Raw genomic sequence first — 25,660 nt, forward strand, 5'->3', positions numbered from 1 at the left:
TTTAAATATCAATAATTTTTTTAATTATAAATATTATTAAATAACAAAAAATTAATAGTCATAATCAAAAAAAATTATTGATATTTAAAAATTGAAATTTAATATTTAATTTTGTAAAATTAAATCTAATATTTGAAATAAAGAAATAAAGTGAAGGATGACAAAAATGAAGAAGAATGATAATTTTGAAATAATATCAGAGTTAGTATATAACTGAAATAATATCAGATTTAAAATGTTAAATGTGTAAAAAACCAAATTGCCCAAACCCCCCAAAAGGGCATTTTCGTCTCGAAACAGTGCAAAATGACCGTTTTTTTTTATATAAACCCTTAGTCCAGGGACTACTGGTGATATTTTTAAAGTGCAATGGACCATTTTCGAGATAAACCCATAGTTCAGGGACCATTTTTAAAGTTCACTCTTATTTAGATGTATACTATTTTCTTTTTAAGTGTAATTTGGATATTATCTTTTATATATATTGGCTTAGATATTGCGTGGATGATTAAATTTAGTTAATTCTTCATATGATAAATTTGTATCTTTCTTTGTCGACTTATTGGCAGTACACCTGTGATGGTGGAGTATTTTTTATGTCATTAGTATAATTTATTGTATCCAAAATAATAATCAAATTAAACATATAGATGTCATATTTTGATTTCTCCAATTTTTCTATCAACATTCTATAATCTCGTGAGTACATTAGAAAAAAAAATTAATGATTAACATTTAAATATCAACACAAAATAGTGTAAAATTAATATACTATTTTTTTAAGTTATACATGAGGGCCTTCCCGCGAGTCTTTTATAGAAAAGGTAATTAACATACTCCATAAATTAATCTTTATATACATTTAATTAAAATAAAAAGAAACAGAAAAAATATTTGTATGACATATTTTTTTATAGTATTTATTTTTGATAAATGAATATATATATATAAGTTTAAAGTCCGTTCCATTGCATGGAAGACTCGAACCCAAGATTTTGGCTTTAGACATTATCTCTCTCCACACACTATAGCTTATGATACATTCACACTATAGCTTATGACACATTAATACTCTACAAATGAAGGTGTTTAAATAACACTACAAGGGGAAGTCGTCTCTAAAATCTATAGGAGAACAATAATGTTTTGGTTTGTTAAAATAGAAGGATCACAAGCAGTGAAAATATTTTTAAAAATAAAATTAAACACAAATATTACTTCTAATATATAAATTAAATTAAAATGAAAATAAAAGTCGATTCAATCACAGCCAGCCGTTGAATACTCAACAATATAATGTAATCCTCCAAACTCTTGCATGTGGCCTGTGCCATTAGGTCTAGGTGTGCGTCGATAGACCTCTATATATCCATATTGTTTGTTGCATGATGGTTTCATAGTGTGGGTGTATGCTCCCTTCCTTAAGATTATACTGTAAGTTCAATAAAAATAACACAATTTCAAAATATAAGTTATAATGTATAATGGTAAAAGAGAGAAAAAATATAGAGGACGTAGGATACTATGGTTAGTCAATTGTGAAGTTTATATTATTATTAGTGTTTAGTTAGTAAAAGTTTTTTATTTTTTCATATAGAACTATTTTAATTTTAAAGGATAGATTAAATTAGTAAAATTAGTCTATTTTTCTGTAGAAGGGATAGAATAGTATATTAATTGGGAGTGAGAACGATTGGTTGATAAAGTAATTATCTTCAAGCAATCGCACTTTATAGGCGGTGCTATGTATTATACTATACTAGTATTTTTTTTTTAATCGCAATGTTTTAGAACTTTGTTAAAGATGCGTTGAGAATATGGTAGATATTTTTAGTGTCTTATGAACAAGCCAAGTGACAATATTCTTCAAGGAAATTAATTGTCAAATTATTCGTACCTAAGTAATCACTCATGAGAAGGAAAAAATTATACAAAATTTAGTGAAGACAACCATTAATTGAGAAATGATGTAAAGCAATTATGGGGCTTTAAATACAAAGACAAAGATTAGCATTCACATTTATCGTAATTAATAGTCTAATACTATTATGTAAAGGTATATTATGAAAAAAACTGACGTATCTTTGCCACGCTATTTTTGTCATAACGACAAAAATATTCATGGAATTAAAAGAAAATGTTTTTAAATCATGGAAGCATAATTTAATTCTGTTATATCACATAACTGAGTCAATCTGTGCGAAACAAATCGAGATTAAAATGTCCAATGTGAATGTATATATATTTACGAAGAGAGTATTGATCAATGTCTAACTAATTTTAAGTGTATAACTAGAGAATAAATCTCAGCCACATATCTTTTTACTCCAAATTAATCATATGGCTTAAATAATCTTTCAGATTTTTCTCAAAATAAAAGTCCAAGGGTATTTTCGAAACTCATAAGATTAGCGTGAATTGTGTGTAGCGATTTGTACAATCTGAACCAAATTCAGCTTATGATTTCTTCCATAGATTCACAATTGTTCATCTTCCGTTCAGATTTCTGATTTGATCTTCCTAATCAAATCGCATTTTTCCTGAATCATCCAGATTTCTGATTTGTTCATCGTGAATCGTCCAAATTTGTGAATTGATCAGCCACGATTTACGATTTTTCTCCATCACGATTCAACGATTCCTGATTTATTCATCCCGATTCATTCCTCCATCGCGATTGGTTAGCCACGATTCAATACTCCAGCTCGATTTCTTTGTGATTCATTCCTCCAGCGAGATTGATCAACAACATTTGAATTTTTGATCGCATGGATTCAATTCCTCAACCATCGTTGGCAGATTATTCTGATTCAGATTCCCCCTCATCAGGATCAGGAGCGGGAGGAGGAGGAGGAGAAGAAGAAGAAGAAGAAGAAGAAGAAGAAGAAGAAGAAGAAGTGATGAAGATGAAGATGAAGTCTATGTGTTTGTTCTTATAGCATGATTAGTGTGTGTATGATGCGAAAAAAGATGTCAGAGTGAGGTATATAACAATCAAAGTGATGTATATATGCTTTAAATGGAAGTGTACGTGTTTTGTGAATTGCTCAGCATGATTAGCTCTAAAATTACTTATATTACATTGGAGTGAAGTATTTATCATTTATAGTGATGTGAATATTTCATAGAGTGAAGTATAACATTGCTTTTTTATACACTAGTGATTTAATGCTTACACTGATGTGAATATTTCATATAGTGAAGTATATATAACAAACAGTGAAGTATAACATTGCCTTTTTATACAAACAGTGATTTATTGTGAATATTTCATAAAGTGGAGTATATTGAGTATAAAGTGAAGTATATTGAGCATATGGTGAACTAGTATATGCTTACAGTGAAGCATATTATGCATATCTTATAGTATAGTATCTTTTCATTTCAATGAAGTATATTGAGCATATAGTGAAGTATATTGAGTATATAGTGAACTAGTATATGCTTATAATGAAATATATTTTGCATGCTTTATAGTGAAGTTATATTACTTATAGTTAATTAAAGTTACTTTGTAGTGTACTTATATGATGGTTTTAATATGTAGCTACTGTATGATATTTGATCCTTTTACGGGTAAGGATAATCATGGTCACCATTTGAAATTTGTTGTTGCCCTTCTGTCCCAGGTAAGAAGCATCTTCTTGCAGAAGGTGTTGTCTTGTCTTCCTCACAAAAGAGAGCATTGATTGGGGAATTGCAAAAAGGAGAATGAGAAGGCAAAATATAGGCAGTGAGGATTTGGTCATAAATAGTTCACTTTGTAGAGCACTTATGACTCATTTTTAGTACACTTTTGAGTGATTTTTATTTCAGTTACATGTTTTGGTTCATTTATTGTGAACATATACTTACAGTGAGGTTGAAATACTATATACTGTAGTAACTCTTGTGTACAGTGATGTAAAACTGCTCTATAGTGAAGCAAATATGCTCTGTAGTGAAGTAAATTAATAGTCAACATAATATTGAATTTAATTGAAACGGATGAGCTTTATATTGAACTAAATGACACATATTATGAACTATATCAGTTTCATACAAATGGTCATGAACGCTTGAAGTTTACAATCATTTTTCCACATTTATCTCCATGTTGTTGCTACATTCTTGATAATGCTTTGATGTTGTCGCCAAGTTATTCAATGACTCATGGTTTGTTTCCGACAACATTAATACGCTGCAATACTTTGCTCTTAGCCTTTAGAGTATTCACTTGCTGCTTCTTTTAGGCAATACATTTTCAATCTTGTTCCTGCTCACCATAGTAACAGTCATCATATACTTCACTCTAAGGTCTATACACTTCACTGAAATCAAAAAACACAAAACACTATAAGACATAACATTATATATTCACTGCAAAGGTAAAATACTTCACTCTTAGCATTTATTAGTTCACTTTAAGCTCTATACACTATAAGAATGGATCAGAAACACTTCGCTCTATGCATGGAATGCTTCACTCTAAGCACATTTTACATCACTGAAATGAAAAAACAGTGCACTATAAGCATGCATCACAAACACTTCACTCTAACCATGAAATACTTTACTCTAACCACATTTTACTTCACTGAAATGAAAAAACAGTGCACTATAAGCATGCATCACAAACATTTCATTCTAACTATAGAATACTTCACTGTAAGCATCGTGTACTTCACGATAAATTGCATATACATCACAGTAAACAACATATACATCACTATAACCATAATTTACTTCACTCAAAGGTCAAAATAGTGAGTGTAAGACCAAAATCGTACAATCACTGTAAGCACAATAGTATAGTTCACTATAAGTATTATATACATCACTATAATCATAAGATGACTCTATGTAGAGTTATTATACTTTACTCATATGTCAAAACAATACACTTACATTTCTACATTCTAGTTCATTGTAAACTGAAATGAATAGGCATAATGCGACTCCATTGTTAACTGACTACATCACTATAAGCATAATATGACTCCATCGTTAAAGTGGAATGCAATGAAAATCGGTTAAATGAATCGTTCCTTGAATAAATAAGCCGACGAACTTACGTTTATGAATTGAAGGCATTAGGTATGTTGAATCGAAGGCGACGACGAAATGAGCAACCAGATGGAGGCGACGACGGAATGAGCAACCAATGGAAGCGACGACGGAGTGAATCAAATGAACTTTAGGCCCGGTGAAGAAGGCGACGACGACGGTGGAGAATCACTGTTTATGAGTGAGAATTGGTGGAGAATTCGAGCGGAAGAGGAGAATCGGTAGAGAATCGATGGAGAATTTGAGTAGAAGAGATGACGAGCTGAAGAAAAATTATCTAAATGAGAGAAATTCATGTTTTACCCAACTTTGTTTATTAAATGGCTATTTTACCCCGCCTATTTATAGTGAACTAATTCTTGTTTATAGTGAAGTAATTTTCTGGATCAATTTCAAAATTCTAAGCAAAATTTCAGCCCTTAATTTCTAATTTTGTGGTTGAAATTTGTTCTCTAATTATATACTTAAGGAGTACTTGCCCTATATCACTACTCTTTAGGAAGATACTATTATTAACGCTCATTAATAACATATATTATTAATCCTTTAATACTATATAGTAATAAGGTTGTCGTGGTAAAAAAATTAAAGTTGCGTTTGACTGGTACTATTGCATTTCGAACTATACACACTTCTAGGTTTAAGCAGTAAATTAAAACTAGTGACATGTTTGGATATTTAGAATCATTACCATCGATATATGAATGTATCATGTATGTGTACTTTTCTCACCAAAAAATCATAAATATTGGACCTTTCTTATATGAAATCTCAAAATCGTCGGCAGAGAGAGGTCTTTCATAACTATTAAATTAATCACTTCTTCACTAATAGAAAACTCCCAACCTAATCTATATTATAATATCATACACCAATTCCAATAGGGAGTAGCCATCCAAGAAAACCTTGCATTAAGTATTTCTTTTCGTGTTTAATGAAATATTCTTTAATACTATGAAACTAATTAAAAAAAAACCCAACCAATCACATGCTAACTTGAAAAGTCATGCGCAGAGTAGTAGACCATCAATTAATTTATGTTTTAGTAAGGTCAAGCACTCAACTTAGCCAATAGAAGTTTGAGTGAAGTATTTTAATTTCATTTAAGTAATCCACCTAGGTTAAATACAATTAACAGTCTATTTAGTCGAACTGTGGGAAATTTATATTCCATCATTAGTCCAAATTAACGAATTTAAAGAGTAAAACTTTGACGGCAAGTGTGTTTTACTCTTAGTATGAAATGCAAAAACGTTGTCAAACCATTGCTATAAAATGACCATAATAACGTAACGAAGAAAAATACACGCCTTAGGTAGGTGGGAATTGATAACTTATTTTTATGTATATATGATTGAAAGATTGAAATACCAATATGATGATCTCATTGCCACACTATTTAATTTTGTAAAAACATATTAGTACAAATTTAATTAGCACGTACATGTAGCAGTTTCATCCTCCTCTGACGATATTGCAAAAGCCGAAAAACATAAATTGTGTCAAATGACTCAGAATTGGTATAGTTCTTGCGAAACGGGCTGATGAGTCAAATTCATCGCATTTCCCATAACATACAATTGATGTTAATCATTTGACATCATTTGAGGGCCAAATTGACAACTTATTACTATTCCGTCCCACAGAAATAGAGACTATTTCTATTTTAGTATGTCTCATAAAAATAGTTCATTTCTATTTTTGGTAATTATTTTAAATATTAAACATAGGCCATTTTTTTTCTTTCTTTTTCATCATTTTCTTTTTTTTTCTTACATTTTTTTATGTTTTGAATATAACGACTCAAAATAATTATGATCATCATTTGAAAATATGATTACCATACCCTGTTGTACAGAAAAAAACAATTGTCACTCACAAAATATTTATTTTATTCGTTTAAACATTCTTTAATCTTTAATCTTAGCTTTAGTCCGTGAAACACACTACTACAAAATCCAATCACAAAAAAAAGGAACTCAACTATCATTCTAAAGTAAAACTAGAATGAAAGATATTACTAGTACTAATTAGCCTTAAAAACATTACTTATAAAAATTATTATCCATGAAAGCAAAATTAAAGATGACAAGTATATTACTACTCTATATTAAAACTCATGTCGTCCCAAATATCTCTATTTTTATAGGACCGATGGAGTATTTTTTAGGCATTCTAAAAAAGTTTATAAGTTGATTTTTTTTGAGTTATTAGGTTTCCAAACAAATCATAAATAGTGGCTTTAAAATTTTAAATTCAAGAAACTAGAGTTTCTATATTTTCCACACAGGTTTGATGTGGCATGTTTTGCATCAATTGATATCACGATCTAGGTTGATTATCAGTTGCCGAACATGGATGTGGACATGCCGGTGGTCATCATGATAGTCATGGTAGGGTGGAGAGGATCTCCTACCGATCGGCTTGCAATAGGGCAGAAAACTAGCCGCACAGACCATTGATATCTCTATTTACATGTGATTAAATATTTTTCTTCTCGTTATTTGAATTTCACCAGCATCTAATTCTATGGTATACTAATTGAAGCATTTTAGCTTCAATTAAATAAACTAAAGGACGACAGTTGATGTGGCTACGCTTACTGGCTTGGTTCAAATATTTATTGTAAAAATTTCATTATATTTATATTTATATTTATATTTACATTTATATTTATATTTACATTTTAATTATTTATTATTTTGGATGAAGGGGGTAAAATGGATATGGTGAATAAAAGAATTATCCTTAAAACATGTCCATCTCGGGCTATAGGCCAGCTACTAAAGCCCACAAACGAAATAATAAATTTAGGCCAGGCAAAACATTATAGAATGTGGCCCAAAAGTAGATTACACATAATTTGACATTTACATTTATGAAAAGTATAATAAAGGTCACCGGTAGCATCATAGAATGAATTAGATTGGCCCTCACAGAAATTTTAGATGCGTACTAAAATTTATTATTTTCTAAAAAGAATCTTGATTTTACTTGTATAATTCATACTCGCCTATTAGTTAGATGAGAAATATCGTACTCGCTATATTGCACTCCATTATCAAAATTGAATTTGAGATTTTGTTAATTTCATATCGAATATTAATATTAGTAGGAGTATTATTTATGAGTGCAAATATATAGTGCAAAAAATTTAGTTATAGTCTTTGTGTTTTGCTGTTTAGAGAAAATCTATTTGATATTATATGGTGTAAAAGAATCTTGCTTGTTCACCTTCGTTGACGCAGGAAGCAAAGAAACAAACATGATCATAGTTATGGATCCCACATACTTATGCATCCCAAATCCAACGTTTAGTCTGAAAAAATAAGATAAGTTTCTAGCTTTTAGAATTTATAAATTATCGTGTTTTTTGTAGGTGGACTAAAACGCCATAAAAAACCGTGTAGTGCAATTTGAGTAACAATGGGAGAAGAAGCTTCGAAATTGCGAGAAATTGAGAATGCGAGAGGTAGAAGTGTAATATTTCGTTCATTTGTTGAAACGAATATTGAGGTAGCTTCATAAACTCAACAATACGGGCCCTCGTTACTTTATAGGACTGATGACAATTAAATCTCACCCACTCAAACACCAACAAATTACTAAATTTGACCCAACTTCTAATAAAGTGCACACGGCCTAAAGTAGTAAAAAAATTGAAATGCTTATGTATATGGCAGATATAACCACTAAGCCATGCAATTGATTGCTACTTGATGTTGAACGCTTGTCATACTATTTTTCATTTATATGCTATAGTAATAATATTCATACACAAGAAATAACGTCATAGTTGCCATTTTGAAATGTCCACCGTCACTTTTCTTCATTTTAGATTAATAGCTCTATTCACTCATTTTGTTTCCCGTTTCTTAAAATGTGTGCAAGTTAGATGATAAATAGAAATTGAAGGAAGTAATTAAAAATGATGAAATAAAAATAAGTAATAGTAGGACACTCTGAATAGTGAATTAAATCAAATAAGGATGAAAACGTAAGTATAAATTCTTGTCAAAGTGTAAAACTCTTTCTAAATACATAAGAAAAATTATACTACCAATAATCCTATAGCACAGTACGTATCATATCAAATTATGAATCATCCCCACTTTTTCTTTCACCCTCAAATAGTTGCAACATCCCATCGGAAGCACCAACCACCAGCATGCACCGCTCCTCTCCGGTCTGGCGCCAGCACACGCTGCTTACAAAACCCGGTTCACACCCGGTCCTCGGACCGGTTTCCAGCCCTCTGACCCAAACCGGGCCGGCCCATCTCCTATCATACACATAAACCCGGTTATTCTCGGAGCCGCAGCTCAGCAATCCCCCGTTTCTCCAAACGGACAGCCCTACAAATCTCTTCGTGTTGACATGCCCTCGATACGTCCTAATCACACGCCCATCCTCCGCATCCCACATCACCAAGCTCCCGTCCACCGACGACGACACTATCGTCCGCGCATCCATAAACTTGGTATACGTCACGGCCTTCTCGTGCCGCTCCATCACGAACACCGGCTCGGCCGCCCTCCGCACGTCGTACCCGTAGACGCGCCGGTCCGCGCACCCGGCCACCACGAGGGGCCCGCCGAAGGGGCTGAACTCCACGCAGCAGACCGGGCTGCGGGCGGACCGGTCGGGCCGGACCGCGGCGACGGACCGGTCGCAGCTGCGGGGGTCCCACAGCTGGACGGTGCCGTCGTCCGAGGCGGAGGCGCCGAGGGTGGGCCCCCAGCGGGAGTAGTCGATGGCCCAGACGCGGCGCCCGCCGTGCTCGTCGCGCTCGGAGACGGGCACGCGGCGCTCGAGGTCGTACTCCATCACGACGCCGTCGTAGTCGCCCGACCCGATGACCCGGGAGCCCGACCCGGGGCGCCATTTGAGGCTGCTGAGCTTGGCCGAGGCGCAGATGTAGAAGTCGCATGCGCCCGATCTCAGCGACGTCTCCGTCGCGTAGATTCGGATCTTCCTCGCTATGCCGCCGGTGGCGAGGAAGGCGCCGCCGTCGTCGAATTCTGCGACCCCGATGGCGTCGGAATTGCCGGCGGGGGAGGAAATGACGGCGGAGAGAGTGAATTCCCAATCACATCTTGCTTCATCATCGTTAACATGATGGTGTAGTTCTTGTTTTGGATTTGAGATTATTTGTGAATTTTGGAGGGGAAAATGGGAGGACAAGTTTTTCATTGGCCATTCGACTCCTAAATCTGTTTGTGGCGGAGAGTGAATGAGCATGTTTTAGACGATTGGTAGCATAGGCGAATTACTACCTCTATTTGTATATTCTACGGATCAAAAATAAATACACCATTAAATTAGCTTTGACGTCTCAATTTAATGCATTCTTCAATTTTGTGATTTACTCCCAATTAATTAAGAAACGGGATTAATCCAAGCACTTGGTTTGCATCTATTAGTTTTAAATACTATTTAAGATTGAAGCATGTGAACGTTATATGGCTTTGTATACAACTAGACAATTAATCCCAAAGTTACATAATTAAAAAAAATCCAATTATCTTATCTATTATGTGTGAGAATGAGCTATAATCCAACGTGATTCCTTATTGTGGAAAACCAATTACCCTCTCATATTCTAAAAGCACAGAGGTAAACTCAGATATAAAAAGGGTGTATTCAGTTCCCAAAAGAGGCCGACTATTTTTTCTTTTGGATAAGAGCACTCCCCATGGCGACGGCGAAAATCCGGCGATTTTTCGCCGGATATCGCCGGCTATTGGGAGGAGTTCGGCGATAATCCGGCGAAATTCCTACCGAAATTACGCCAAGCGGCGTTTTAACGCCGGGCTATCGCCGGATCATCGCCGGCCACTGTGGGGAGCTGTTCGGCGATAATCCGGCGATGATCAATTTTTTTTTATTTTTTTTTTCCTCAACGGTCATATTCTAATTTCTACCCCTATAAATATTTCATCCTCTTCCTCCATTCATCACCCACAAACTTCATTCACACAAATTTTCAATCTTTTTTCTCTCCATCTTTATTAAATGAGTTCTGATTCATCGTCTCCCGCTCCCACCGGATGGGATGTAGCGGGTTTCGCCAACAACCCAATCAACAACTATATCTCCCGCCGTATACAAAGCGAGATCGCTCGAATGCAGCAGCCACCCCCCCAACGGCCAATCCGCGTCCGCCCGCCAGGGTGTCTCAACCGAGTCCGCCCGCCAGGGTGTACCGCACAACGAACATGAACGGTTCCAGGCGTTCATGGACATACACCAGAAGGAGGCCCATCAAGCACTACAACACGATATCATCGAAGAATTGTGGGCAAATAGAAACCGCGCCCACCGCCCTTGAATTTTTTTTTCTTTGAATTTTTTTTTTTGATTTTTTTTTTCCATTCGTGTACTTTTTTTTTATTTAATTTTCTTCGTTGTAATGTGTACCCGTGTTTAATACAACGAACTTTATTACTATTATTTGTTTTATCTTATAAATTAAATAAGCTAGCTTTATTATATATAAAAATAAAACAATTAAATTAGTGATGATGTAAAAATGAAATGTTGAGTTAGGGAGAAATAAGGGAGAAACCATTGCAGAGGTTGGCTAAAAGTTGGCTAAAAACTGAGGATAAATTTCGGTGCTGATGTGGCGCTGATGTGGCAGGAGTTAGGGAGAAATAAGGGAGTTTATCCCCAAACCATTGGGAGTGCTCTGAGGACATATTCCTTTCACCGCCAATATCTATACAATACAATTAAGTATACTTATATACTCCACCTTGTAAAATGTAAATTGTAACATAGAGTAGTATATCACTTGTGCAGTAAGAGACGATAAAAAATTATTTGACCAAATAAAAGAAATTTGGGTTTTGAATTGTTGGACAGTTGGGAAATGATGTATGAATTGAGAGTATAATTGTGCAAGTGGAGGAGAGAAATAGAGAATGGTTGGTCGTATATAAGCCTCTAATTCAGTAAGCTTTATAATTTAAGATATGTGGACATAGGCTCATCGACACCAGCATATTACGTGGTCTAAGCCAGGCCTTTTATCCTCTATTTCTATCTCATGATGCACATATATATAGAGCTAGCTAGTTAGTACCTTACCTTAATAATATGTCACGCATTTTCATATATGCACACACAAGCATATTGGTCTGAAAATATATATGTATTTCTGTATTGTCACCCTCAATCGCTTTGTTATTAATTTGTGTGGATCGGCACACGATACAATGGAAATATGAAATATACTTATATTTCTTTATGAAGGAGAAAATCATCTTTACGTAGAGAGATTAATTAAATTGGGACTTTATCTGAGGAGATATATTACTCTTGAATTGTTACTAGCTGGAAATAGTCATTTTACATAGTGAATACAAAAATCATATCCACAAATTTAAAAACAAGTCATTCTTACCAAAATGCCCTTTAGCAAAATAATTCGTGTAGTTAGCAATATTGATGTGTATGTTCATAAATGGCATTGATGGGATGTAGGAAAGATAAATTTAAACTTTATAAACAATGAAGAACTCATTTTTGAATATGATGATGGGTCACTCAATTGATTAATTCAAGAATGTACATTCAATTTTGTTTAGACATATATAGTATAGAGGCGTGGCTTTTTCTTTGCCAATGAATGCTGCATGTTAGTACAGCGCTTTCAGTTTTATTTACATATACCAATATTTTTTGTATGGCTAATTATAGTTCCATACAACTACCATTACAAAATTCAACAAGTTTATATATACAAAAAATAAAATAAAATCATTTCTTAAATTTCCTATATTACATTTGGATCTCTTCTTTTTTGAACTTGAAATTCATATGAGGATGTGTAGCCTCATTGCAATACCAAGGATCCACGTCCGAATAGAATTAATTATTTTTGACTTAAAAGTCGTCTGAGTCGTCTCTACTCTCGGCGAGAAAATCAAAGAAATCCCCAACATAATAGGAACTCACACCCGTGCTATGCACGGTTCATTTTATTTTATTTACTCTAATTTGAAATAGTTAATAAATCTTATTCCGTTTTTGTTTTATTTTTGAAAGGCCATGATCCACATAATTCAAATCATGGAACAATTGAGTTTGAATAGAAAATTGTTTAAAAAATGACCAAATTTAAATATTTAATAGTATTTGAATTTGACTAACTAAAATGATAATCTACAAAAATTTAATAGTATTTGAATAGTATTCAAGTCTATAATAGTTTAACAACATGTCCTCAAAAATCAACAAAAATAATTAATAGACAACGACCTGAAATAAAATGATAATCTATAGTATTTTTTAAAGAGTTAAAAAATTTGATTGAGAAAGGTAATATAAAAATAGATTAAAATATAATTATATTTATATACAAAATATGATAGTAAAAATAGATAAATATTATTACTATATAAACACAAAGAAAATAGGATCGTGTGGAGACTGTTAGATTCTGACAATATAGTGTGATAAGCTAATCAAAAGATTTTTGAGTGACGGACTCAAGTAAAGTTATTTCATTATTCACCACCAAGTCATTCCCTTCCATTATACTCATAAAGCTACAAACCAAACCATGTTTTAACATGAGATCTGCATAGGATAAACTCAACCAACATATATAATAGATAATAGCGGTAGCTATCATTCATCATTATGTATAAATTATCAATATTGTTGCATGCCCCGCTTGAACAATTTTAGCCTTAGTTGTAAAGTCATCAAACACCGTCAATGCTTTAATAGATTCTAATACCTGCAAGATAATATAAGAGACTCTTAGCATAATGATTCAAAACCCAACTATAATGATATGTTGGAGGATTCCTAATAGAGGAAAAAGAGTGTTAATTTTCATTTTCAATAGTGAGGATCTCATAGAGTTTCTAGTGGTGGATGAAGCCATTTTTTTTTCTCTTACGTTTTTAGTTATGAGAGGAAAATTGCTTGATAATGTGTGATGATTCAATAAGTGAGAAAATTTATAGAGAAAAAAATTGCTAGTCAAAAAAAGAAATTAATGGTTCGATTGTGTAGAAGGTAGAAAAGCCAAAGAACGTATTGATCAATGCGTTTAGCAATAGCATCAATGCGCAACTATTTAATTTTCAAATAATTGACTAATAAAAGTAGTATGAAAATGGAGTGGTGGGATAAATGACCCTGGCTGCCTTTATCGGTGAGCTTGAAGATCATTCTTTTTGAGAAAGTTCCCATCTTCAACTATTGGCTATTTATTTATAATTTATAACTAAGATAATGTTTACTTATCAAAACTTAAAAAGTAATTTATTTATATCTTTGAATAAAACTTCAATATCGGAAATATAAGAGCATCCACAATAGCGGCTAGCCCACAGGCTAGCCGATTCACGTCGCTAGCCGGTCGGCTAGCCGAACTATTGGGATCGGTCAATCGCGAATCAGCGAAAGAATCACCGTGGGCTAGCCGATTTGAGGGCGCTGGCCGCCATTGTGGTGTGCCGATCGGCCAGCGCCAATTTTGTTTTTGTTTTTTTTTAAAACCTATATATACGCGATTTTAGTTTCATTTTCATTTGCACCACTTGTTTTAACGAGTTTTCTCTCTCTCTAAATTTCTGTACAAGAGCAACATCGAGCGATGAGTAACGCGGGTGGTAGCAGTGGTGGTAGTGGTGGTAGTGGTGGGGATACTGAGGAGTACGAACGGCATATGAACGAGGCTATGGAGGCCTACATGAACCGCGAGCTAGAGCGGTACATGCGAAGGGTCTAACAGCAGGCGGTAACTCGCCCTCCACCGGCTGTCCACCGCCGAGCAGTGATTTATCGGGATCACGTAGCTGCACATCAGCGGCTATATGACGACTACTTCGCTCCGGACCCGCGGTTTCCAGCAAACATGTTCAGGCGGCGTTTTAGAATGCGCAGGGAATTGTTTATGCGTATCGTTGACGCTTTGGAGCGTCGATATCTTTATTTCCGCTTCAGGCGATGCGGCTGGCAGACTAGGCCACACCCCTATCCAAAAGTGCACAACGGCAATCAGGCAGTTGGCCTACGGAGGCGCGACAGACATGTGGGATGAGTACTTCCACATCGGTGAGACGACTTCTCTGGAATGTCTGAAGTTTTTCTGTCAGGGCGTGATTCAAATTTTCGGTGAGTAGTACCTTCGAAGCCCTACCCCCCAAGATTGTCAGGATCTGATACAGATGCACGGGGAGCAGCATGGGTTCCCCGGGATGTTAGGCAGCATAAATTGTATGCATTGGGAGTGGAAGAACTGTCCAACTGCTTGGAAAGGGGCCTACACGACCGGCTACAAGGGAAAGAATCCCACGATGATCCTCGAGGCCGTAGCTGATTACCGGTTGTGGATCTGGCATGCGTATTTTGGGGTAGTCGGGTCGAACAACGACCTCAACGTCCTCAACTCGTCGCCCCTCTTCAACGAGAAGTGTTAGAGCATCGGTCCAACCATCTCATTTGTGGCCAATGGCAACCGGCATGATATGAGCTACTACTTGGCGGATGGGATATACCCTAGGTGGCCTGTCTTTGTGAAGACGATCAGGCACGCGGCGGATGACAAGAAGGGCTACTTTGCGGAACGGCAGGAGTCGGCGCGCAAGGACGTGGAGCGCGCATTTGGTGTGCTCCAGTCTTGATGGGAGGCAATTAAGGGTCCAACGCGTTTGTGGGATGTCAAATGCGTTGCTGATATAATGCACGCCTGCATTATCATGCACAACATGATCGTCGAAAACGAAGGCGTACAACTGACTAGTTGGGCCAATGACGATGAAGCCGGTCCAAGCCACGGAACGGCACCCCTAGCGTACGAAATGGGGTACCTCACGATGAAGTCGGCCGCCTCCAGGAATATGCTGACATGCGCCAAGTGGATGCTCATATTCAACTCCAAAAGGATATAATTGAAGAGTTGTGGGCACGGAAGACTGCACGACGATAGTTTTTTTTCTTTATTATGTAATTTATTTTTTTAAATGAATGTACTTTTTTTTAATGCAATTAATGAATTTTCCCGTATATGTCTTGTAAATTTAATTCTGTAATTTAATCGTAAATTTAATTCCGTAAATGTGATTGTTTTGAATGATTTTTATTGCGGTTGACCTATGGCTGGCCTAAGGCTAGCCTATTTGAGTAAAATGCTGATGTGACGGGTGGATTTTTAGTGCTGCTGACGTGGCAGAGAGAGAGAGTGACTGGCCTATGACTGACCTATTCTTACTGTGGATGCTCTAAGTAGCATGCTATATATGAACAAATATTTAATGTAAGATTTGAGGTGATGATAGTTATATTTATAGTAGCCGGGAGGTGATCAATTCCTAACTAATTATCAATCCAAAATTGAGACCAATTTTTAACCATTAGATTAGAAGATCTTGTGGTTGATATAATGCCAAATGTAATATATTTTAAATTTAAATAATTATTAATTAAATTGAAAGCATATTAACGTCAAATCTTATATGGTAATTATAACTAACTACTTTCTCTCTCCTCAAAATCATCTCAAATCTTTAAATTTACGTAACTCTCTCAATTTAAATTATTTTTTCGCAAAAAATATATCAAATTAAAGATAATTTAATAAGGATTCCAACGAGATCTCAATTGCATATGTTCCGACGATGTTCGGGTGATGAAATTTGATAAATTATATTTCAATTTTCGTACATGTTGATTAACAACTTTTATCAACAAATGCAACAAAAAATCTCAATATATTGTAGGCAAAATCCCAATGTTATGCATGTCCAATCTCAATAAAAATGTGTTGATATTTTCTTGTCCTTGTGTTGATATTCTAATGTCATATTGTCGATATTTGTAACACACAATGTTGATATAAAAAACACTCACGAAAATTATCAATGATAACATAATGACGATATTATGCTTTTGTTGATATTTTGTCTACTATTTATTGAGATTTGTGAGCTTTAATCTCATTCACTCATTTTAAAATTTAAAGGTGGAGATTTAATCTTGATTTTGAATTAGGGTGCTATAAGCATTTAGAATATGACCCTATAATAGCCATAGCTATCACTTATAAAAAAAAAGTAACGACAATTCAAATACTCTTAACTAGATGATAAGGCTAAATATCAATATTTAAGCCTTTTTTTTTATTAAACTGCTGGCTAATCTAATAATAATGTCATTAAACCTTTCTAACCTTTCATTTTCTATATTAAACATACTTATTTTATAAATATTAAAATTCATCCGTAACTTATAAATATTTTAAAATAAGATCAAATTTCGGCTTTTATATATATGTATAGATTAGGAAGTAGCTCTGATTACCATGGACGTTGGTTTGTATACTTAGATATTACTACTGTTATCATTGCCATTGTTCAATTCTTATGTATTTCTCCATAGTCTATGATCTCTATCGCAATGAACTCAGATAGTATTTATTTTAGTTTTACAAGATTAGTTTATTTATATTTATTGTTCGTTTTAGTTTTATAAATTTCATTTTGTTTATTTTTGTATCGTTCGTTTTTTTCCATAAGTTCCTTTTCTCTATTATTTTATTGATCATTTTCGTTCCATATAGTTCTTATCTCGGTACATGTATAAATATCCTATGAATACTTCGAATATTACTCCCTTTGTTCTAAGATCACATCGTTTAGTAGTAAATACTCCCTTTGTTAATTGTTCTAAGATTATTAGAGTCTTTATTCACGAGATTTAAAAAATTGATGTGTTAAATAATAAAGTGAAAATAACAATGTAAGATAGAGAATAAAGTAAAAGAGACCAAGAGAGAGTAAATATGAGAGATGATAAAATTTTTGTTAAAAAAAAATGACTCAGCTATCTTGAGATAATCCCAAAAAAAATACGACTCGACTACCTTTAGACCAGTGGAGTATAACTATATAATTTTAGGAGTATTTTTTATTTTTTGAAAATATATTCTTTAATTTACGTTGAATTTCTATATGAAATTCACCTAATGCAATCTAATAATATCATTTTGAAAAATAATTATTAAAAAATTAGCATATATAACTAGTTTTAAGCCATCTTTCCTCCATATTAAACAAATTTTCCACGTGATTACAATTTTGATATTTTTGAAATTTTGTGTAATGAATTTAGTACTACATTTTAAAACTATTAAATTAATGCAATATTAGAATAATATGTATTTATTAAAAAAAAGAAAAGGGAGAGTGATACAACAGTTGGAATGGTGCGTGGCGCCAAATCCGAAGAATTACGAAACGTCAAAAACAGAAGCACCGCTGCAAACAGGCGGCGCGGCGCCTCTTCCCCGACCACCATAGCTCACGCCTCACTACAATGGGCAAGCAAAAACAACAAATCATTTCCCGTTTCTTCGCCCCCAAACCCGACCCCTCCGCTCGAAACCCTCCCTCAACCCCACCCCCCAAAATCGCTACCACCGTCTCATTCTCCCCCGCCAAACGCCTCAAAACCGATCACATCCACAACAAACTCACCGACATCCCCAATCCCGATCCTATCCTTCACCAGAAGTTCCTCAGCAAGCTCCTAGAACCCTCCCTCGATCGTCTAGAACCTTCCCGAATCACCAATTTCCCAAAATCCGGAAACCCTAAGTACACTCCATTAGAGAATCAGGTAATAGACCTCAAAAACAAGTACCCTGACGTGCTTCTGATGATTGAGGTTGGGTATAAATATCGATTTTTTGGGGAGGATGCTGAAAATGCTGCTAGAGTTTTAGGTATTTATGCATACATGGATCACAACTTCTTAACTGCTAGTGTGCCAACTTTTAGGCTGAATTTTCATGTGAGGAGGCTTGTTAGTGCGGGGTATAAGGTTGGTGTTGTCAAACAAACTGAGACTGCGGCCATCAAGGCTCACGGCGCAAATAAGTCTGCTCCTTTCTGCCGGGGGCTGTCGGCCCTGTACACCAAGGCTACTCTCGAGGCTGCTGAGGATTTAGGGGGTGGAGAGGAGGGGTGCGGGTCCGGGTCGTGTAGTAATTATCTGTTTTGTGTAGTGGAGAGGGGTGGGGAAGCGGATGCGAGGATTGGGGCTGTGGCGGTTGAAATTTCGACTGGCGACGTTGTTTATCGCGAGTTTGATGATGATTTTACGAGAGCTGGATTGGAGGCTATGGTTTTTAGTTTGACTCCTGCTGAGTTGCTTCTTAGAAGGCCTCTGTCTAAGCAGACCGAGAAGGTTGTTTTAATATTCGTTCTTGATTTCTTATGGAAAATTGGTTGCATAGTATTGATATTGTGCTTCTTGTATGTCACACGACATTGGGAGGTGTCAGAAATGGAAAAATTAAATAATGTTATGACAAGGCGACCTTTATCATATATTTGGATTCACTTATGCTTTTACCATTAAGAAATTTTGATATTGTCAGTTTTTCATTATTGTAAGATTCTCTAATAGAATTTTGACTTCTGTTGATAACCATATTAGGATCATCTGTGGAATGTTAACTTGATATACATCTGGTCATGGTAGTTCTTTTTCCATTTAAGTATTACACTATTACCTAATTAAGAAGAATTGATATTTCAATCTCTGAAGGTTGGAATATTTATTTCAGGAATTGCTTAGAGTCTTTTTCTTCTCATGGGATAAACACCGCAGTTTTAGCACCTATTTTACACTTTAAATGCATTCCCTGATGCTCTATGAAATTTTGATGTCGTGGTCCAGGTCAGAGGTTTCAGAAAAATCCAACAATTAAATTTAACATAGGCCGTACTGTCTCTTAACTGTCATCAGAATTAATTCCTCTCGAAAACATTCTATAAAAACTAGATTTTGTTAATGGGACACAAAACCATGGCTGTTACATATGTCTAATAATTCAATCTACACAGAGAGGCCAATCTTTTGTCATCAATGAATTACTCAGGTCATCTATAGAAACTGTAACTAAGAATTCTATAAACATGTCATTAGATTTAGACCTCGTTTATGGAAACTGGAACCAGAAGTTGCAGAGATCTACCCTAATAGAAAAAAACAAAACAAGAAAACAGAGTTAAAAACGTTTTTTGTACAGTCTTAAATATGTGATCTTTATTTGTCTCCTCTAATCTTCATTGATATATATTTCTTTTAAGTTTTCTGTAAAACATTTCTAGATTGCTTGGCAACTTATGAATTTTCACTTTTGTAATTGATCATTCTAGGTTTGGATGTTTTAGAAACAGTCTGAACATAAAGTATGTTTTAAGTCACAAAACCTTATCCACAAACGAACTTTTAATTGCCATCATTTCTAACTACCCTTGGAGACAACGATGACTTTTGTCTTCTAGAAGAATTGGAAAGTGATGCACGTTGCAGACTTGACATTGAGCAACCTCTTATCCTGATACAGTTTTTGTGTTTCATGTGCATATCCTTGCATCATCAAGGTTCTTTCTTTATGCCAACAATTTATATATACTTATTGATTTAGTCTTTCCCTGTTTAGTTGCTACTGGCATATGCTGGACCTGCCTCAAATGTCCGAGTCATGCATGCTTCGCAAGGTAGCTTACGGGATGGTGGTGGCCTGTCTGAATTGATATCACTATATGAGAGTTTAAGCAAAAGTAACAACACCTGTGGTGACCAACAGAACATTATAGCTGCAAATGGCCAAGGCAATAACTGCTTGAGGTTTGAGGTCCGACTGACTTCATTTTATGGCCTTTTTAGTTGTCACTTGTCAAACGTATCCATGTCATGCTTATATTGCTGATAAGTGTTTTTTTTTGCCTTACGATTTATTCAATCTGAAGGGGTTAAAAGCTATGCCTGAGTTAGTCATTCAAGCATTAGCTTTAACAATTCATCACCTGAAACAATTTGGGTTTGAAAGAATTCTTTGTTTGGAAGCTTCGTTTCGACCTTTTGCTAGCATCACAGAGATGACCCTTTCAGCCAATGCTCTTCAACAGCTAGAGGTCAGTGGTTTAGTCATATTTTAGGGTTCTATGCAACCCGGTTTCAAAGGCAGTCTCATCTTGATTCTTGATTACCATGTCCAAGTGAAGGTGCTGAAGAATAATTATGATGGTTCCGAATGTGGATCCCTGTTGCAATGCATAAACAATACCCTTACTGTTTTTGGATCTAGGCTTCTCAGACACTGGGTATGGAGTATACTAGATCCTGCCATGTTCTCTATAAGATTTGGTTTCCCTTCCCCTTCTGCTACTTATGCTTATTGATGTGTTTTACTTGATTTTCTCAATATTATTTTGCAGGTAACTCATCCTTTATGTGATAGAAACATGATCTATGCACGTTCAGATGCTGTTTCTGAAATATTGAAATCCATGGGCTCTTGTTCAGTGTCTGAGGTTGGTTCAAAAGAGGAAAATCCTGACATCATGGTAGTGCAGCCTGAACTCCATCATACAATATCATCTGTTTTGACCACTTTAGGACGAGCACCTGATGTTCAACGTGGGATTACAAGAATTTTTCATCGAACTGCTACCCCATCTGAGGTAACCAATAAAAATTGACCTAAAATGCTCTGATGTTCAGCCCTATCGTAATCTACGCTGCTCTTCATGCGAGTGCCATTGCTTACTAATATCATATAAACTCTGATCTAGTCCTTTTTAAACTTCCTTCCGTGAAGTTCAAGCCCTATTAATACTTTTGATTCCTGAGAAATTATTTTCATGTGCTAGGTGAGTTTTCTGCTGTGTAATATTTGTTTCATCATCTTTCACTGTATTAATTTCATTCCAGGTCGGTATTAATTATTCATGAAATTACCTTTCTGCTTTGGATCCAACATTTTCTATGCAGTTTCTTCTTTACAGCTTTCCTCTCATGTAGTATTTATGACTATATTCTTGGGAACACTGTACAGTTCATTGCAGTTGTTCAAGCTCTCTTGGTTGCTGGAAGACAATTGCATCAACTTCAAGGTCATATAGAGGACATAAACAACAGTCTCAGAGACAGGACTGTGCACTCTGGTTTGTTGAGAAAGGTGATATTCACAGCCTCATCCTCCAGTGTTATAAATACTGCAGCAAGACTCCTGTCTCATCTTAGCAAAGAAGCTGCTGATCGACGGGATTTTCATAACCTTTTTATTGTTTCTGATGGAAATTTCTCAGAGGTATGATCGAGAGAGCATGTGTGCCCATCCAGATTATTCTGTAAGCTCTGTCATACCTTGATCTAAATTTGCATAAATGTTTGTTGCTTTTGTAGGTTGCTTCAGCCAAAAACAAAGTGCAATTGGCCAATGAGATGTTGCATGAATTGCTTCTTCAGTATCGCAAACAACTGCGTATGCACAATCTTGAATTTACAACTGTATCTGGAGTCACACATTTGATAGAGGTACTTCTATTAAATTAAATTTCTGGTATGATCAATAGCTTCTTTGATTTCTCAGTACAGCCCCCATGTGCCTCCCTTAACAACTTCATCTCCTTAACATAACTTTGTCCATTAACTATTGCATGTGCTTGCTTCATTTTGTGCCTATTTTAATTATAAGCTCGGATTTTCTCTTATGTGAATGGTTGTTCTTTATTTCTATATAAGATGTACCGGTCTATGACTCTATGTATGTTTGTTCCACTTCCCTGCATTGACATAACCTCTGTTTGCAGCTGTCTCTTGATGTTAGGATACCTTCAAATTGGGTTAAAGTAAATAGCACGAAGAAAACAATTAGGTACCATCCACCTGAAGTATTGAATGCCTTAGACCAATTAACTCTGGCTAACGAGGAGCTGTCAATTGTTTGTCGAGCCACTTGGGAAGGGTTTTTGAAAACATTTGGTGGATGCTATTCTGAGTTTCAGGCTGCCGTTCAAGCATTAGCCACTTTGGACTGTTTAAATTCACTTGCCATGCTATCTAGGAATAAGGTTCTGTTGTTATATGATTCCGACTTCATATGCATAATTTTCCAAGGGCTTTTGCTAATATTTGAATTTGCTTTATCATTGCAGAATTATGTTCGACCTGTTTTTGTAAGTGATGAGGAGCCTAATCAGATTATCATCAATAGTGGCCGACATCCAGTATGTAGTCTACATCTGTATTGGTGTTTGTCCATTTGTTAGCTTTCATTTTTGTTTTAATATTCTTCCCATCTTTTCATGCTTTTTTTTTTGCTGGACTAAAGTTATGATTATCATGGTTATTTGCACTTGAAGCAATTGTGAATGTCAAGGAGGTTTAACCATGGAGTCTTCATATTATAGTTTACATGTATAATGTTTTATTTCACTTATAAGTATATGGACATATCCATCTGATAGCCATATTTGTATTAATTTAGTTGCCATTTTTTTCCACTTATAATTATAGTTTTTCATTTTTATGTGTGTAACTGTGTTCTCCTGATTAATAATGCATTAATGCTATTGGGCAATGGAAGAGATTTTCCTCATAGTGACTTGTACTTTCTGTTCTGCTTGTTAGTGGGATTTACAAGCTTACTGGGATAAAATAGCTTTGCTGCATAAGTATGTAACACCAAGTGCAATGATAGTTCTCGATATCTGTCATGATAGCCATTGAAGATTAATTAGCTAGGAGCTGTATGTGATTATTCATTCTAAGACATTTTAGAGTGTAATTAGCCTGCAATTTTGATTAAGGCTTTCTGCTCATTAACTTCGACAGGTTATGGAGAATATCCTGCAGGATACTTTTGTTCCAAATGACACAAATTTGCATGCAGATGGGCAATACTGTCAAGTTATTACCGGACCAAACATGGGCGGAAAAAGTTGCTATATAAGACAAGTTGCTCTCATTTCTCTCTTGGCTCAGGTAATAGTAAAATTGTGAGTAAACTTAGTGTAGAATAGAAACCAAGAATGGGTATGTGATATTTAGACTTAGATTTGCCAATTCAAAAGTAGATTTTAAATGAATTATTGCACTCACGTGACCGTAATCACTTACATTGAGTTTGTCAAATGTTATTATGACTTACATTACACAAATCACTTTTATTTTATGAGGCGTGTACAAGTTGTTCATTCCATTCTTCCTATGACAATGTTTTAGAAGCTAGATCCTCTTCACTCTTCAGTATCTGTTCTTCTGATTTCCATAGGTTGGCTGCTTCGTTCCAGCATCATCAGCAAAATTGCATGTTGTTGATGGCATTTTCACTCGGATGGGAGCTTCGGATAGTATTCAGCTAGGGAAAAGCACTTTCTTGGAAGAATTGAGCGAGACATCTCACATTCTTCAAACCTGCACATCCCGCTCATTGGTCATAATTGATGAACTCGGAAGAGGCACAAGTACACATGACGGTGTGGCTATTGCTTATGCTACATTGCATTACCTACTTGAGCATAAAAGATGTATGGTCCTCTTCGTTACACATTATCCAGAAATACTCAGCATTAGAAATGAGTTCCCAGGATCTGTCGGAGCATTCCATGTTTCTTATTTGACACAAGAGAAGGATGTTGATGCGGAGCTCAAGGAGGTGGATACTGTGAATCATGAAGATGTAACCTACCTTTACAAGCTTGTGCCTGGGGTGTCTGAGAGAAGTTTTGGGTTTAAGGTCGCTCAACTTGCACAGGTATGCTTTTGACACTCTTTGTAAAAAATTTGGTTGAAGCAATAATTGTGAAGTACTAACAAGTATAGTGACCTAGGTTATTCGGATATTCATATTCCTGGACTTGAGCTATGGCTTTCTTGACCTAAGACTTCTCTTGTCTTATGTTCTATTGACACTTATGTTTAATCTTGATTGCAGTTACCTTCTTCATGCATCAGACGTGCTGTTATGATGGCAGCTAAGTTAGAAGTAGAGGTATGCGAAAGAGAGAGCAGCAAGTCTTTGCACAACAGTTCAAAGTCTCATGATAAATCTGAAGATTCAGATCATGCCTGTGTACCTATGGATTGGTTGCACACACAAGCAGATGAAAACTCAGAAGAAGTTGAGAAAGCTTACAAGGATATATTCTTTCACTTAAATCTTGCCATCCAAAATGAAGATGGTGCTGTAAAGAGGCTCCATAATTTGGAGCATGCTAAAAGCCTTGCCGACAAGCTGGTAAATAGGTAAAACTTGTCTTTTGCAAGAAATTTATGATGGAAACTGTCGATGTTCTTATTCATCTTTGCGAATGTGTTAAATTATTTGGTGGTTGAATGATGAGTGTGTTATGCTAGTATTCAAACTAATGGTTTTTTTCTCCTTCTGCATGACTTGGCACATTTTATTCATTGAAACCTCGATGCTTTTCCAGGTAAACAGAGGTAGACTGGGGAAATATAAAAAATGAGCGTTATCACAATCAAACTCTCTGTAGATGCATATGTAACGCTGCCACTGGAATGCGAGCATGCTTCGGCTGTGTTGGTAATTGTAGTCTATCCATTTCAGGACTAACGTAAGAGGCTGCACGTGTAGGCGGTTTTGTAGCATGGTGTTCTTACTCTGATTATCTAGTTGGCCTCTATCCTAAATGTATGCAGATCATCTCCGATTATTTAGAATCAATCAGGTATCTTTTTGAACTTTTATGTGGCCTAGAGTAGTACTACTATATGTTTTGCTATTAGTATTACTGATGATTCTATAATTTTCGGATATTTTATCCTTTTTCTA

General features: G+C 35.4%; 2 protein-coding genes across 3 annotated transcripts; one reads left to right on the forward strand and one right to left on the reverse strand.

Annotated features, from left to right (window-relative positions):
* Positions 1–9,020: 9,020 nt before the first annotated feature.
* On the reverse strand, positions 9,021–10,331 carry LOC125187523 (WD repeat-containing protein RUP2). The gene has a single exon (XM_048084129.2). The coding sequence runs from the start codon at positions 10,285–10,287 to the stop codon at positions 9,142–9,144; it is 1,146 nt and encodes a 381-aa protein (XP_047940086.1). The 5' UTR covers positions 10,288–10,331; the 3' UTR covers positions 9,021–9,141.
* A 7,926-nt stretch (positions 10,332–18,257) lies between these two features.
* On the forward strand, positions 18,258–25,660 carry MSH3 (homolog of DNA mismatch repair protein MSH3). 2 transcript variants are annotated; one of them, XM_048085978.2, is made up of 13 exons: positions 18,258–19,254; positions 20,519–20,713; positions 20,829–20,993; positions 21,084–21,182; positions 21,297–21,542; positions 21,917–22,171; positions 22,267–22,398; positions 22,674–22,934; positions 23,019–23,090; positions 23,698–23,847; positions 24,137–24,619; positions 24,800–25,110; positions 25,299–25,660. In XM_048085978.2, exons 1-13 carry the CDS (start codon positions 18,382–18,384, stop codon positions 25,300–25,302), a joined length of 3,246 nt encoding a protein of 1,081 aa, XP_047941935.1. In that variant the 5' UTR covers positions 18,258–18,381; the 3' UTR covers positions 25,303–25,660. The 2 variants fall into 2 exon arrangements, with proteins under 2 accessions (XP_047941935.1, XP_047941934.1); XM_048085977.2 differs by having other exon boundaries at positions 24,800–25,102.

This window comes from Salvia hispanica, chromosome 5, assembly GCF_029641045.1.
Source record: "Salvia hispanica isolate PSC_SH4W2 chromosome 5, Shi_PSC_v1, whole genome shotgun sequence".
NCBI lineage: Eukaryota > Viridiplantae > Streptophyta > Magnoliopsida > Lamiales > Lamiaceae > Salvia > Salvia hispanica.